Source organism: Cherax quadricarinatus, unplaced genomic scaffold (genome assembly GCF_038502225.1).
Source record: "Cherax quadricarinatus isolate ZL_2023a unplaced genomic scaffold, ASM3850222v1 Contig3225, whole genome shotgun sequence".
Taxonomy (NCBI): domain Eukaryota; kingdom Metazoa; phylum Arthropoda; class Malacostraca; order Decapoda; family Parastacidae; genus Cherax; species Cherax quadricarinatus.
The window spans coordinates 2,343-15,869 of NW_027198251.1; the positions used below are offsets into that span (position 1 = coordinate 2,343).

At 42.8% G+C, this 13,527-nt stretch overlaps 1 protein-coding gene across 1 annotated transcript in view; it reads left to right on the forward strand.

Moving 5' to 3' along the window:
* Positions 1–2,686: 2,686 nt before the first annotated feature.
* The window catches only part of ari-2 (E3 ubiquitin-protein ligase ari-2), a gene marked incomplete at its 5' end in the record, with an annotated part of 35,418 nt that continues 24,577 nt past the window's right edge, over positions 2,687–13,527 (forward strand). The window contains 1 exon segment of the mRNA XM_070081582.1: positions 2,687–2,899. Within this exon segment, the coding sequence (XP_069937683.1) occupies positions 2,687–2,899 (213 nt within the window).

The window sequence follows — 13,527 nt, forward strand, 5'->3', positions numbered from 1 at the left end:
AGATGGCACGTTGCCACGAGTAGCAGCCAACTGTCGTATGTCAGTATGCGTTGGCCTGCCCAGCCCTGCTCTCAGACGTACGGTCATAAGTACGAGTGGTCGTATGTTGAGCAGGTTGTAAGTCAGATGGTACTAATATGGTGGAACCCTGGATTTCGTACTCTGTTCCAGAGGGTTGTTCTAAATCCGAAAAGTACGAAAAGCGAAGTAATATTTCCCATAAGAAATAATGTAAATGCAATTAATCCGTTTCAGACACCCAAAAATATTTACAAAAAAATACATTTTTTAAAGAATAATTACAGTTTTACATACAGAAAACAATGAGAAATAAAAATAAAGCACCAATGAAATGGATAAATGAACATTTAACATCACATACCTTTATTGAAGACTCTTGTTGACATATGGAGGGAGGAAAGTTTATTGTTTGAAAACAGGACAAAATACTAAAATATGATGCTAATATCAACTATACTGCTTATTTATGTATCACAATTCATCTAAAATGACATAATAAACAATATTACTAACATAGAAATATGATATATACTCTAGAATGAATAAAATATGCCATTACGTATGTGACTAGTGGTGGTATTATTGTTGTTGCTGGGTTTATCAGCGCCACTGACAGCATAAGTCGTACATATAGTGGTGGTGGTGGCTGCAGCAGCGGCCACCACCACTAGTCACACTGAAACAATGTACGTAATTTATAAATAAGAAATATTGAATAAAAACATAATAGAGAATGTAAAGAAATAAATTGGTTATTGTGGAGAATGTAAAGAAATGAAGTGGTTATTGTGGAGAATGTAAAGAAATGAAGTGGTTATTGAGATGCTTGCAGAGCTTTAGGGTGGTGGAAGATACGCAGGGCAGCATATGTTGTCAGTGGCCCTATACACCTCCAACAACGTTAGAAGATTTAGTTTCGTGCTATCCTTTTTCTATCGCTTAATCGCTTAACTTACTTGCTACACTGTTAATGCTACATTTTATCGCTGGCTGGTGCTATAGCCTTTATCGACTCCTGTTGCTTTAGCATCGTACATATCGCAGAATCACTGAGTCACTAAAGAAGGCACATTCTCCCCTCTCTCTCAGCCCTTTACCATGGTGTCTTATTTCACAGTCACAATCAATAAACAAGCACAGAAATGTTTCGGATGAATGCTCACTCAACTAGTGACAGAGCCAGACTGAAACCACATCCATCAGGTGGACGTGTCTGATACATGCGATTCCGGGGACAAGGTCTGAAATTTGAAGCAAAATTTCGCACAAAAAAAGTGTCTGAAATCCAAAAAGTCCAATTTCTGGTGCGTGTGCAATCTGGGGTCCCACTGTACTTCAGAGGACTGAGGAGGGCTTGTTGAGGTGGTTTTGGCATTTAGAGAGGATGGAAGAAAATGGGATAACTTAGAGAGAATATAAATCTAGGGTAGAGGAAAGGAGGATGTAGGCTTACTCTTCCCTTGAAGAGTTGCAGGGAAGGGGTAAAGGAGATTTTGAGTGCTAGCTGCTTAATATCCAACTTGCTAGTGTGAGGATGTTAGATCAGAGTGAGTGGAGGCATTAATGAATTGATATGCTCTTGGAGTGTGAGCAAGGTAACAATTATGAAGGGATTCTGGGAAACTGGTTAGCTGGACTTAGATCCTGAAAGTGGGAAGCATAGTGCCTGCACTCTGGATGGAGTGAGGATGTCACAGCTTGAAGGGTACACTTTTGTAGACAGCCTGTGTGTATAATAAAATCTCAAATACAAGCACGGAACAAGCATTACATGCATATTGTCCATAATTGTTGCTTTTTTCATTACACGTATATTACTGGTGTTTCTATGTATCAAATAAATTTTGAATAATTCTAAATCTTAATGGATTGATTATATTATCTCACTGATAAATAGAAATATTCTTCTGTTAATTTTTTTAGAGCAAATATGATTTTTTTAAAGCAGATATGGTGGTATATTTCTGATTTTCTGCCATCTACCATATGCCCAGGAATTTTTCACCTTCGGTGTGTATCACACCGATTGAAATTACTAAAATATTTTGCTAACCTTATGGTATTTGTCTGTGATGCTAATTCACTTTTTATATTATGGGAATAAGGCTCTTGGAATAACTTTATTGAGTATAATTTTTTTTTTTTTAATTATACTGTTCTCTAAAGCATTACAGAGGCTAAAGAACAATAAAATCTTCTTCCTCTTTATCCCTGAACGGAAGAGTCTACATGCTCATTTTCTCTTTTGATGATGACATATTTGTGTTTGCCACTGCGTTCATAGTGTGTTGTGTAAAGAATGAATTCTATAAAGGAAAAGGTTGTATAAGCTAGGAAAATGCACATTCTTTCAGCAATGTTCTAATAAAATAATCATAAATTTGTAGTAGCATGTTCTTTTCAAGGTAAATTAAGATAAAATTAATTTTGGATTAATATAAATAAAATTTATCTTATGTCTGCAGTTGTAACTTGCTGTTTGTGAGCATTAAATTAAAGTACGGTACTCTTGTGTAAATCAGTGGAAGAATGCTCTATGGTACATAGATAATTTAAAAACAACTAAAAAACATATTTAGAATAACAATACATGATCAAACATTTTAGATTACTCCGTTAAAATATAATTTTTAATTATGGGATTCTAAAGTATGAATATTTACAGTGGGAGAACCATAGCAAGTCTCTGAAGCTTGAGGAGGAGACATTAGCCAAGATCCGTGAGAGGATCCAGAACAAAGTGATGGCTGGTACTGGCACTTGGATTGATTGGCAGTATCTGCTCGATGCTGCAGCGCTCCTTGCACGATGCCGCTACACTCTTCAGAACACTTACCCATTTGCATACTACCTCGAATCTGGACCTAGGAAAGACTTGGTTTGTATCTTTGCTGAATTTGTTATACCCCAAGTTCATGGGAGTTAAGATCTTGCAGTCAGTATATAATCTTCATGTAGTTTATGAAGTAGAGCCCCAGTAAGTACAGAGTTGCCAAATTGGTGCATGAATTGGAGTGAGATTTTTATGCATCAGTTCATTCAGGGCATCTGAAGTCACCAATACACCACTGTAAAGGCATCTTCTATTTATTTATTTATTTATTTATTTTTTTTAACCCTTTGACTGTCGCGGCCGTATATATACGTTTTACGAGGTGCCGTGTTTGACGTATATATACTCATAAATTCTAGCGGCTTCAAATCAAGCAGGAGAAAGCTGGTAGGCCCACATGTGAGAGAATGGGTCTGTGTGGTCAGTGTGCACCATATAAAAAAAATCCTGGAGCACGCAGTGCATAATGAGAAAAAAAAAACTCCGACCGTTTTTTTTAATTAAAATGCCGACTTTGTGGTCTATTTTCGTATAGTATTTATGGTTGTATTCTCGTTTTCTTGGTCTCATTTGATAGAGTGGAAAACATATTACAGAAATAGAGATGTTTTTGATTGATTTTACTATAAAAAGAACCTAGAAATGGAGCTCAAAGTAGGGGAAATGTTTGATTTTTGCCAATGTTCAAAAGTAAACAAATGATGCCATTGTCCAATAAATGTCCAACTAGCCATTCTAATATGTAGTCATGAATGGGTTGATGTTATTTATACAGTTATTACAGCATTGCAGTAGTCTGCATAATAGTAAGTCTAATATTTTTTGTTTGAATAAAAATTCAAAATAGAAAGCAAGAGTAATATCAGAGGGGCCTGGAGACGTGACTGATGAACAAAGAAAACGTTATTTTAGAGCCTGGAATGTCTGCATTGTTCATTCTGGACCTTATTTTGAAATTGTCATATTTTTTAGTTTTCGTGAAATTGGCCAAATTGCAAATTTCTGACCACATTATTAGGTAGTTGAAATCAGTAAATGGGCAGTTTCTTGTACTCAATCGATAGAAAAAATGAAGTTCTAAAGAAATAGCTATGAGTTTGGGCTACTAGAACAATGGAATTAGCCGAAAATAGGGCTCAAAGTGGGCGAAATCGCTGATTTGTAAACAGCGCCGAGGTCGCTAACTTCGCGAGAGCATAATTCCGTCAGTTTTCCATCAAATTTCGTTTTTTTGGTGTCATTACAATCGGGAAAAGATTCTCTATCATTTCATAAGAAAACATTTTTTTTTTTTTTTTTTTAAATTTTGCGACACCAGGAGACACCTCAGGATTGGGGGTTGCGACAGTCAAAGGGTTAATGTTTGTAAAGCAACTAAGTTTTCACAACATCTTGGGTTATAATGAAGGGTTGCATGTGCTATATATATGTATACAAGTAAACTTGGTTAGCCAATAGGTTTGTAGACAACAGCCACCTAGGGAGGTACTACAGTCCTGCCAGATGAGTGTGAAATGGAAACCTGTACAGTGAATCCTCGGTTATTGGCCGTAATCCATTCCAGAAGGTCGGCCTTAAACCGAAATGGATCCTCGAATTTCATAATCCCTTTTCTGTGTGTAAAACTATAGTTATCCTCTATAAAATGTATTTTTTGTTTATATTTCCCATAAGAAAAATGTAAATCCAATTAATCCATTCCAGACACCCAAAAATATTAACATAAAATACATTTTATGGAGAATAACTATAGTTTTACATTCAGAAAAGGGATTATGAAATTCGAGGGTCCTATATTTCCTATAAGAATTAATGTAAATCCAATTAATCTGTTTCGGACACCCAAAAATATTGTTTAGAGACAGGACAAAATGCTTAAATATGACACTGTTATTAACTCTATGGCTTATTTGTCTATCACAGTTCATCTAATATGACATAAACAATATTAATAACATAGAAACATGATATGTACTCTAGAATGAATAAAATGTCATTATATATGTGGAGTGGTGGTGCTGTTGTTGTTGATGAGTTTATAAGGGCCACTGAGAGTATAAGCCATACATATTGGTGGTAGTGGAGGCTTCACCAGAGGCCACCACCACGATTCAAACAATGTACAGGTCTCCCTCAACATTCGCGTTTTCAACTTTGGCAGGCTACACACATTTGCGAATTCCCAACCGCCAAATCATATTTATGTTGAGGACATTGATAGAGGCATAATTCTGAAGCTCGGGAGTGTCCATAACCCTAGCACTTATAAGTTAAATAATGTACAACTTAGCCATACAGATTGCGAAAAGGACTTGGGGGTTATGGTGAGCAGCAACCTTAAACCAAGACAGCAATGCCTAAGCGTACGTAATAAGGCAAATAGAGTATTGGGATTTATATCAAGAAGTGTAAGCAACAGAAGTGTGTTAGGTAAGACACATATGCAACAGCTAGGTATCTTTATTTCGAAACGTTTCGCCTACACAGTAGGCTTCTTAGTCGAGTACAGAAAAGTTGATGGAAGCAGAAGATACTTGAAGACGATGTAATCAGTCCATCACCCTTGAAGTTTTGAGGTGGTCAGTCCCTCAGTTTGGAGAAGAGTATTGTTCCATAGTCTGAAACAATATGGAGTTGAAGTATGCATGTATAATGTTCGCCAAGAGCGTAGTCCTGGCACGGGTCTCAATCTTGCGATGACCCGTCTCTGGCTCCCGATGGAGAAAGGTTTCTACAATGATGCGACATATGCTGCTCAAGCACTCTTCTGGTCAGTTCAACTGGTGCATCTCATAAGCGACAACACCATATGTACTCCTAACTATGGACACTAGCGAGGAGGAGGATATGTCGTTATCACGGGTAACAGCTTGTCTGGTTCAGTGACTCCATGGTACACTAGTGTGGCCGCAGTCATCTCTGGGTCCTCTTCGGGAGGGAATGTCACTCCTAGAGGAGTGTCTCAGTAACTTCGCACTCCAGAAGATAGTGTGTTAGGGGCCACTGGACAACGTGCTGACAGTACTGGAACATCTCCTCCTCAGCCTTGTCTACTGTCATCTTGGCTGTGGGAAAGCCCAAACGAAGCCGATGGATGGCTGTACACTGCGCTCTGGACAAGCTTCTATCATATGGAGGGGGTTCTCCCTGAGTCGCTGCTCGGTACCACTGTTGAGATGGGGTATCACCTAAGACCTCCCCCATAAGTTTCATGGCTCTGGCTGCCATCAGTTTGGTCTGTCGTAGGCTGATTGGGACAGTAATCCCAACATGTGGATAGTCTGTTGCTGCCTTGGCTGCATCATCTGCCGCCTCATTTCCCCGGATGCCAGCATGGCTTGGGATCCAGTTCAATGTCGATCTGTTACCCTGAACTTCTAAGGCTGTCATTATACTCAGGATCGATGTGATGAGGTGAACATTGTCCTGTGATTGAGGATGGGAGAGGGCATTGATTGCAGAGGTGGAATCAACATGTATGACAGGTGGGAGTCGATGTTGTAGGGCATGTGACAATGCCTGCTAAATTGCCACCAGCTCAGCTTGAAGAATCGTGCAGTGGTCAGGGAGTCGCCAGCCTTGTGTGTGACCATTGTGGTACAGTCCAGCTGCTGCTCTCTTCCTGTCAGGGTCGACAGAACCATCTGTGAAATACACTGCACATGTGCCTCCCTCTGCCAGTGCCATGCTTGTCTCAGCATGATTGCTGAGGGTGTCTTGACTGCAGAGACGCTTAGAGATGGGTAGCTGCATGATGCAAACATCGGCTGGATCTGGGCGCCAGGGAGGTGGTGGATGGTACCCAGCAACAGGAAGGTCACAACTCTTCTCAAGGAGTAGTTGTATAGACAGCAGCTTCCGCCCAGCAGCACAAAACGAACTAATCCAGGAGTAGTCCGTGAAGAGTGTGGGATCTTGTGTCATTGTTGTCAATATCCATCTCCTTAGTGGGGTACCTTGCTGCCGGTGCAGAATCGTGGCTACTTTGCATGCGTTTATGTATCTTACTCTGTCAGCCAAGGGAGGAAGCCGGGCCTCAGATCTGAGACATAATGTGTTGGTCCAGATGGGGGCCCCAAACATAGTTCTTATCGCCTGGTTTTGTATGACCTCCACCCTTTGCCTGCTCTGCGGGAATGATGAGCTAACGCCGGTGCACCTTAGTCAATGAGCGAGCGTATAGCTTGTATATAGTACAAGCGAAGTACGTACATCTTTGCTTGCCCCTGCACGGTGCCTCGTCATGGCGTTGAGTCTGAGTAGAGCACGTGACCTGACATACTCGGCCCGTTTCTGAAAGGTCAGCTTTTTATCAATGTAGATTCCCAAGTACAGGTAGGAGCCTGTCCACTCAAGTTCTATATCCTGAATACGTAATCTATTCACAGGATCTGGTCCCTTGAACATCATTGCGAGAGATTTCTCGGCTGAGATCTTGAGGCCTAGTTCCTTGCAAGACTGCGTAATTAGGTCCAAAGCTCTCTGAGCCTGTCGCTCTAAATTACCTTTCCCATTCACTATGAGTGCAAGATTATCAGCATAGCTGAGGAGCTGTGTACCACTATGAAAGGGAAGGCTCACAAGTTCCTGCATAAGGATGTTAAACAGGGTAGGACTGAGCACACCTCCTTGTGGTGTACCATTTTCCAGGGTTTTAAAGGAAGAGTAGTGTCCCTGAAAGCTGACACACAGGCCTGCCTGCCCCTTAGGTAGGACTCTATCCTTTGATTCCCTTCCGAGCTAGTATTGCCAGAATTGCTGTGGGGCTGGCTAGCTCAAATGCCTTTTCAAGGTCGAGGTAGACGACGATACTAGGTTTTTTGTTACTATCAGCAATCTGGCTTAGTAGAGTGGTTATGCACTCTGCTGTACCCACTCCTTTGGTGAAGCCAAATATGTGATGATGAGAGGGTTCAAGTTTCCATAGGAGGCGGTTTAACACCATCCTATCAGCAGTCTTGGCTAAGCAGCTGGTCAGCGATATGGGTCTCATATTGCCTGGGTCCTTGGGCTTTGGAATTGGTATGATGGTAGCTTTCTTCCAAGCTGCTGGGAGTGTCCTGGCTCTCCATGACTTGTTAATGACGTCTAGTATGGCCTTCCATCCACTCTGCCCAGCCCGTGCAATCATGGAGTACGTAACACCATCCATGCCCGGGGCAGTCTCACCTGTGTTCTTAATGACACGTCGGAGTTCCAAGTCCATGAGGTCTTCATCAGTCACTTCTTCTGACTCGCATGCAGCTTGTATTGTTAGCTGGCGCTGTGGCAGAAGATCCGTCTGTATATTCCGGATGTCCTGTGGGAGCTGAGTGGAGGCTCCCCTGGAAGTGAAAAGCTCCACTAGTTTCTCAGCTTCCTGGGATGGGTTCGGGTGTGCTGGTGGCCTCGGCTTGCTCTTGCCAGTTGCTATGTTGAACTTTCCCCATATCTCAGATAAGGTGATGTGATGCCCGAATGTTGAGCACCACTCCAGCCATTTCTCAGTTTTTACTCTGAGAGAGACTCTGCGAGCATACTGCACAATGGCTCTCAGAGTATTCCTGTTCTCTGCCGTAGGGTTACGCCTGTATATCTTCCTAAAAGAGTTGATGTGGTGGTTCTGCTCCCGCACCTCGTCGTTGTAGAGCCACCAGTCTCTTTTGTGAGTGTGTCCTGCGGACTTCTTTGGAATTGCGCACTCTGCTACCTGGATGAGAACAGTGATCAGCTCCTGTTCAGCCGTATCACAGTCTTCAGATAGAGAGTATGTGGACCACCAGTCATGAATATAATCCTGGAACACCTTCCAGTTTGCCCTCTTTACATCCCATCTAGGAGGCAGCACAACTGTGGGAGGCCTGTTGATGTTGAAGGTGGTGATCACTGCAAAGTGGTCACTGACAAGGTGAGGATGAGTTTCCCATGTGGCTCCTGCTGCGAGTTGTCTTGACCCAAAGGTAAGGTCGAGGCAGCCACCCAACAGGTGTGTGGGGTCTCCATTGTTTAGCAACTTTACCTCTGGAATATCGTGTAAAAGCATTGCTATGTGTCTGCCAGCAGCATTGGTTGCTGAGTGAGTGCAGCATTTGGTGATGTGCATTGAAATCTCCACCCACAATAATACACACAGTGCGTGCTAGTGCGAGGAGCTCTGCAATGTCGAGGGTGTGTCTTGGGTTCTTGTAGATATTATAGATGGTAATGGGTGCCCCAGGTATGTGTGCAAGGATGGCCTGTACCTCGACATCCTCCCCACAGTCCACAGGGTTGGCTATAACCTCGTGAGGTATTGTATTGGATACAAATACAGCTGTGCCTCTGCAGTGAACGCCCGGGTTCATGTGCCGAAAATACCCAGCAAAACCGGGTAGTCTTGGGCACAGAGTCGGGACACTCAGAGTTTCTTGTAGCAAGACGATGTCAACCCGACCCCGAATTACTGCCTCCAGCAAGAGGTGCTGTTTGCCCCTCAGGCCCTGAATGTTCCATTGTAGGACCTTGAGGGTGTGATTTGGTACTGAGGTTATTCCATCGCTGTTGTTTCCTGAGCTGGAGACTGAGTCCTGCCTGCTCTGAGAACCTGCAAATTCATGGCATCCACTGTCTCCTCCTCGGTCAGAATATGCTCTGTTGTTCCGTGGAGTTGATTGTGTTGCAAATAAGATCCTTGAACACCTTGATGAGTGCTACGAGATCCTCCCTGGTGAGGGCCTGCTTTGGGGTTGGGTTTGAAACAGTGGATATTATCTTGGCTGTTGTGGTCTGTAGGGACTGCTGAGGGTTGGATTTCTTTATTGTATGCACCGTGGTCTGTTGCTGTATACCAGGTTGGGTAGCCGGGATCTGCTGGTGAGGTGCCAGTTGAGCCTGCAAAGCGCCTGTGCCGGGTAAGGAGTGCCTGCATTGTCGTGCTATGGCCGGTGGGGCCTCGTTTAGTGCCGCCTGCTGATCGCATTGACCAGATGTACCCTGTTGACGCCGCCTCCTCCACCGTGTTTGACATACATACTCAAAAATTCTAGCGGCTTCAAATCGAGCAGGAGAAAGTTGGTAGGCCCACGTGTGAGAGAATGGGTCTGCATAGTCAGTGTGCACCATATCAAAAATATCCTGCAGCACGCAGTGCATAATGAGAAAAAAAACTCCGACCGTTTTTTTGGATTAAAATGCTGATTTTGTGGTGTATTTTCATATAGTATTTATGGTTATATTCTCGTTTTCTAGGTCTCATTTGATAGAAAGGAAAACATATTATAAAAATAGAGGTGATTTTGATTGGTTTTTCTATGGAAAGAACCTTGAAATGGAGCTCAAAGTAGGGGAAATGTTTGATTTTTGCCGATGTTCAAAAGTATACAAATGATGTCATTGTCCAATAAATGTCCAACTAGCAACTCTAATATGCAGTCATGAATGGGTTGACAATATTTATACAATATTGCAGCAGTCTGCATAACAGTAAATCTATTTTTTATTTGAATAAAAATTCAAAATAGAAAGCAAGAGTAATATCAGAGGGGCCTGGAGATGTGACTGATGAGCAAATAAAATGTTATTTTAGAGCCAGGAATGTCTGCATTGTTCATTCTGGACCCTATTTTGAAATTGGCATATTTTCTAATTTGCGTGAAATTGACCAAATTGCAAATTTCTGACCACGTTATTGGGTAGTTGAAATCGGTAAATGGGCAGTTTCTCGTACTCAGTCGATAGAACAAATGGAGTTCTAAAGAAATAGCCAGCCACAAAATAGAGCGAAAAACCAACGTTAAAGTGATCATGTCGGAGGATCTCGCCTTTAAGGACCATAACATCGTATTAATCGCATTTCCTAGAAAAATGACAGGATGGATAATAAGAACCTTCAAAACTAGGGATGCCAAACCCATGATGACACTCTTCAGGTCACTTGTTCTATCTACTCTGGAATGTTGCTGCACACTAACAGCACCTTTCAAGGCAGGTGAAATTGCTGACCTAGAAAATGTGCACAGAGCCTTCACGATGCGCATAACGGAGATAAAACACCTCAATTACTGGGAGCGCTTGAAGTTCCTGAACCTGCACTCCCTGGAATGCAGGCGGGAGAGATACGTGATTATATACACCTGGAAAATCCTAGAGGTACTAGTACCAATACACAAATAACCCGCACACAGAAGAGAGGAGCTTACAACGACGTTTCGGTCAGACTTGGACCATTTACAAAGTCACACTAACCAGAAGTGGAGCACGACGGTGATATATAGGCAGGAAGAGGTAGTGGTGGTAGTAGTGGTGGTGGTGGTGGTGGTGGTAGTAGTAGTAGTGGTGGTGGCATAAAAGAGAGAAGCTTACGACGACGTTTCGGTCCGACTTGGACCATTGACAAAGTCACACTAACAGAGGTGGAGCAGGACGGCTATATATAGGCAGGAAGAGGTGTAGGTGGTAGTAGTAGTAGTAGTAGTACAAGAATTGTATATAATACCGACAGGATGAAATTAAGACACATGCACAACACCCGGGCATCCCCACCGTAGACGCTTCGCCATCCAGCCAGCCACTGGATGGCGAAACGTCCACAACAAAGACAACCAGACGCCGCACATGTGTCTTAATTTCATCAGTAGTTGTAGTAGAAGAAGAAGAGGTAGTAGTAGTGGTAGTGGTAGAAGTGGGAAATAAGGAAGACGAGCCAGTCAAATACAAAGGAAGGGGAGCACTGCAAGAGAGCTAGAAACCCACAGAGGGAGAGCAAGCGCACCGAGGTGCGTGAAAGGGGAAGTGGTGAAATAAATGAAGAAGGAACAGAAACACGAGACAGGAGAGAGAAAGACAACCCAGAGGAGAAAAGGAGAGAGGAAAGGGGAAGAGGAAGAAAAAGAAGAAGAAGAAGAAAAAATGAGGATTCAGGTTAAGTCACGGGTGTTCTGAAGTTTGGAGCATTTTACAATGTAGTGGGAGAGGAAGGCATCTACAGAGACGAAGCCAGGGCTAAGGTTCATACAAGGAAAGTTGTGTATAAGAGAGGATTCAACTAAACGGCGACTGTTCGAGTTGGAAGTAGGGAAGACAGTTTTAGCAGAAGACCAGTCAATAGGATGGCTATGATCTCTGACGTGACAGAAAAGAGCATTGTTAGTGTCGGCAAGCCTAACACTATTTTTGTGCTCCCTAAGTCTGTCAGAAAGAGATCGACCAGTTTCTCCAAAGTATTGAAGAGGACAGGAGGAGCAAGAAATAGAGTAGACACCAGGAACATCTGTAGAGGGAGGAGAGGTATGAACGAGATTAGTGCGAAGAGTGTTAGTCTGGCGGAAGGTAAGCTTGATGTCTAAGGGACGGAGAGAATTGTTGAGATTAGAAAGACCGGAAATGTAGGGAAGGCAGAGGATAGAAGAGTTCCCATGAGTAGAGAGTTTGGGAGAGAAGAAATTGCGTTTAGCACGTGAGAGGGCAGAGTCTATGAAATGGGAAGGGTAGCCAAGACGGGAGAACGAATTATGAAGAGTGGAAATTTCTGCTGGAAGGAACTGAGGATCACAGATGCGGAGGGCACGGAGAAAGAGGGAGATAAGAACACTTTTCTTGACAGGGGAAGCATGATAGGAAAAGTAGTGAATGTACATGCCACTGTGCATAGGTTTACGGTAAACGGAAAAGGAAAAACCTGTATCTGAGCGGTGGACATGGACATCAAGGAAAGGAAGTAAGGAATTAGATTCCCATTCAGCTTGTTGTGCATGTGTCATTTCATCCTGTTGGTATCATATACATTTCTTGTACTACTACTACTACTACTACTACTACTACTACTACTACTACTACTACTACTACCTCCACCTCTTCCTGCCTATATATAGCCGTCCTGCTCCACCTCTGTTAGTGTGACTTTGTCAATGGTCCAAGTCGGACCGAAACGTCGTCGTAAGCTTCTCTCTTTTATGTGCGGGTTATTTGTGTATCGTTCCAGTCACGGTATTGTGCCTTTTTTGTTATTTATGGACCCCGCAGTTAAGCGTCATATTCTCTCCAACTTTTTTAATGTTCTTCCCTCTTTTAAACCCCTCTTTCGATCTTATGAGGCTGCTCTTATTGCTACCCGGCGTCGTAAGAATCAGCTTCGCTTCCTACGTGACTGTCTTGCTGAACAAGTTCTGCCACCTTCCTTCTCCCACTTCCTGAAAACCAACCCACTGGGCACTCCCTTTCCTGATCATGCCCGTCTCCTACTTCAACAGCTCATTCTTTCTACTAAATCACAGGTTGAAGATGCCTTCTTTACTCTCCGTCAACGTCAACGTGCTCTCTTTGCGGCTCTACCACAGGATCTCTGTAACCTTCTCTCTACCATTGCCTTTGACACTGCTCGCCTGAATGCACAAATTCATTCTTCCAAACTACAAAATAAACTTCAACGTCTCATCTCAGCTAGCCCTTGGTCTAAATTCTCCCTCACTGACTGTGTTACTAATCTGTCTTCTGTCTCACTCTCTCAGTATGAGCTTGAACTTCTTGGTTTTGGTCTTTCCTTTGCCACTTCGCCTACTCCTCGCGCTGGTATTTCCCTGATTAGCTCTTTTGATTCCTTTCGTCAATCTCGCTTCCGTAATCTTCCTGACTTGTCCACTTTTCGTGGTGCTCTCCTTCCTGCTCTTGTTAGTCTGTTTTCTAAGAATCACCACCTTCCACGCCGTTACCAACTTGCC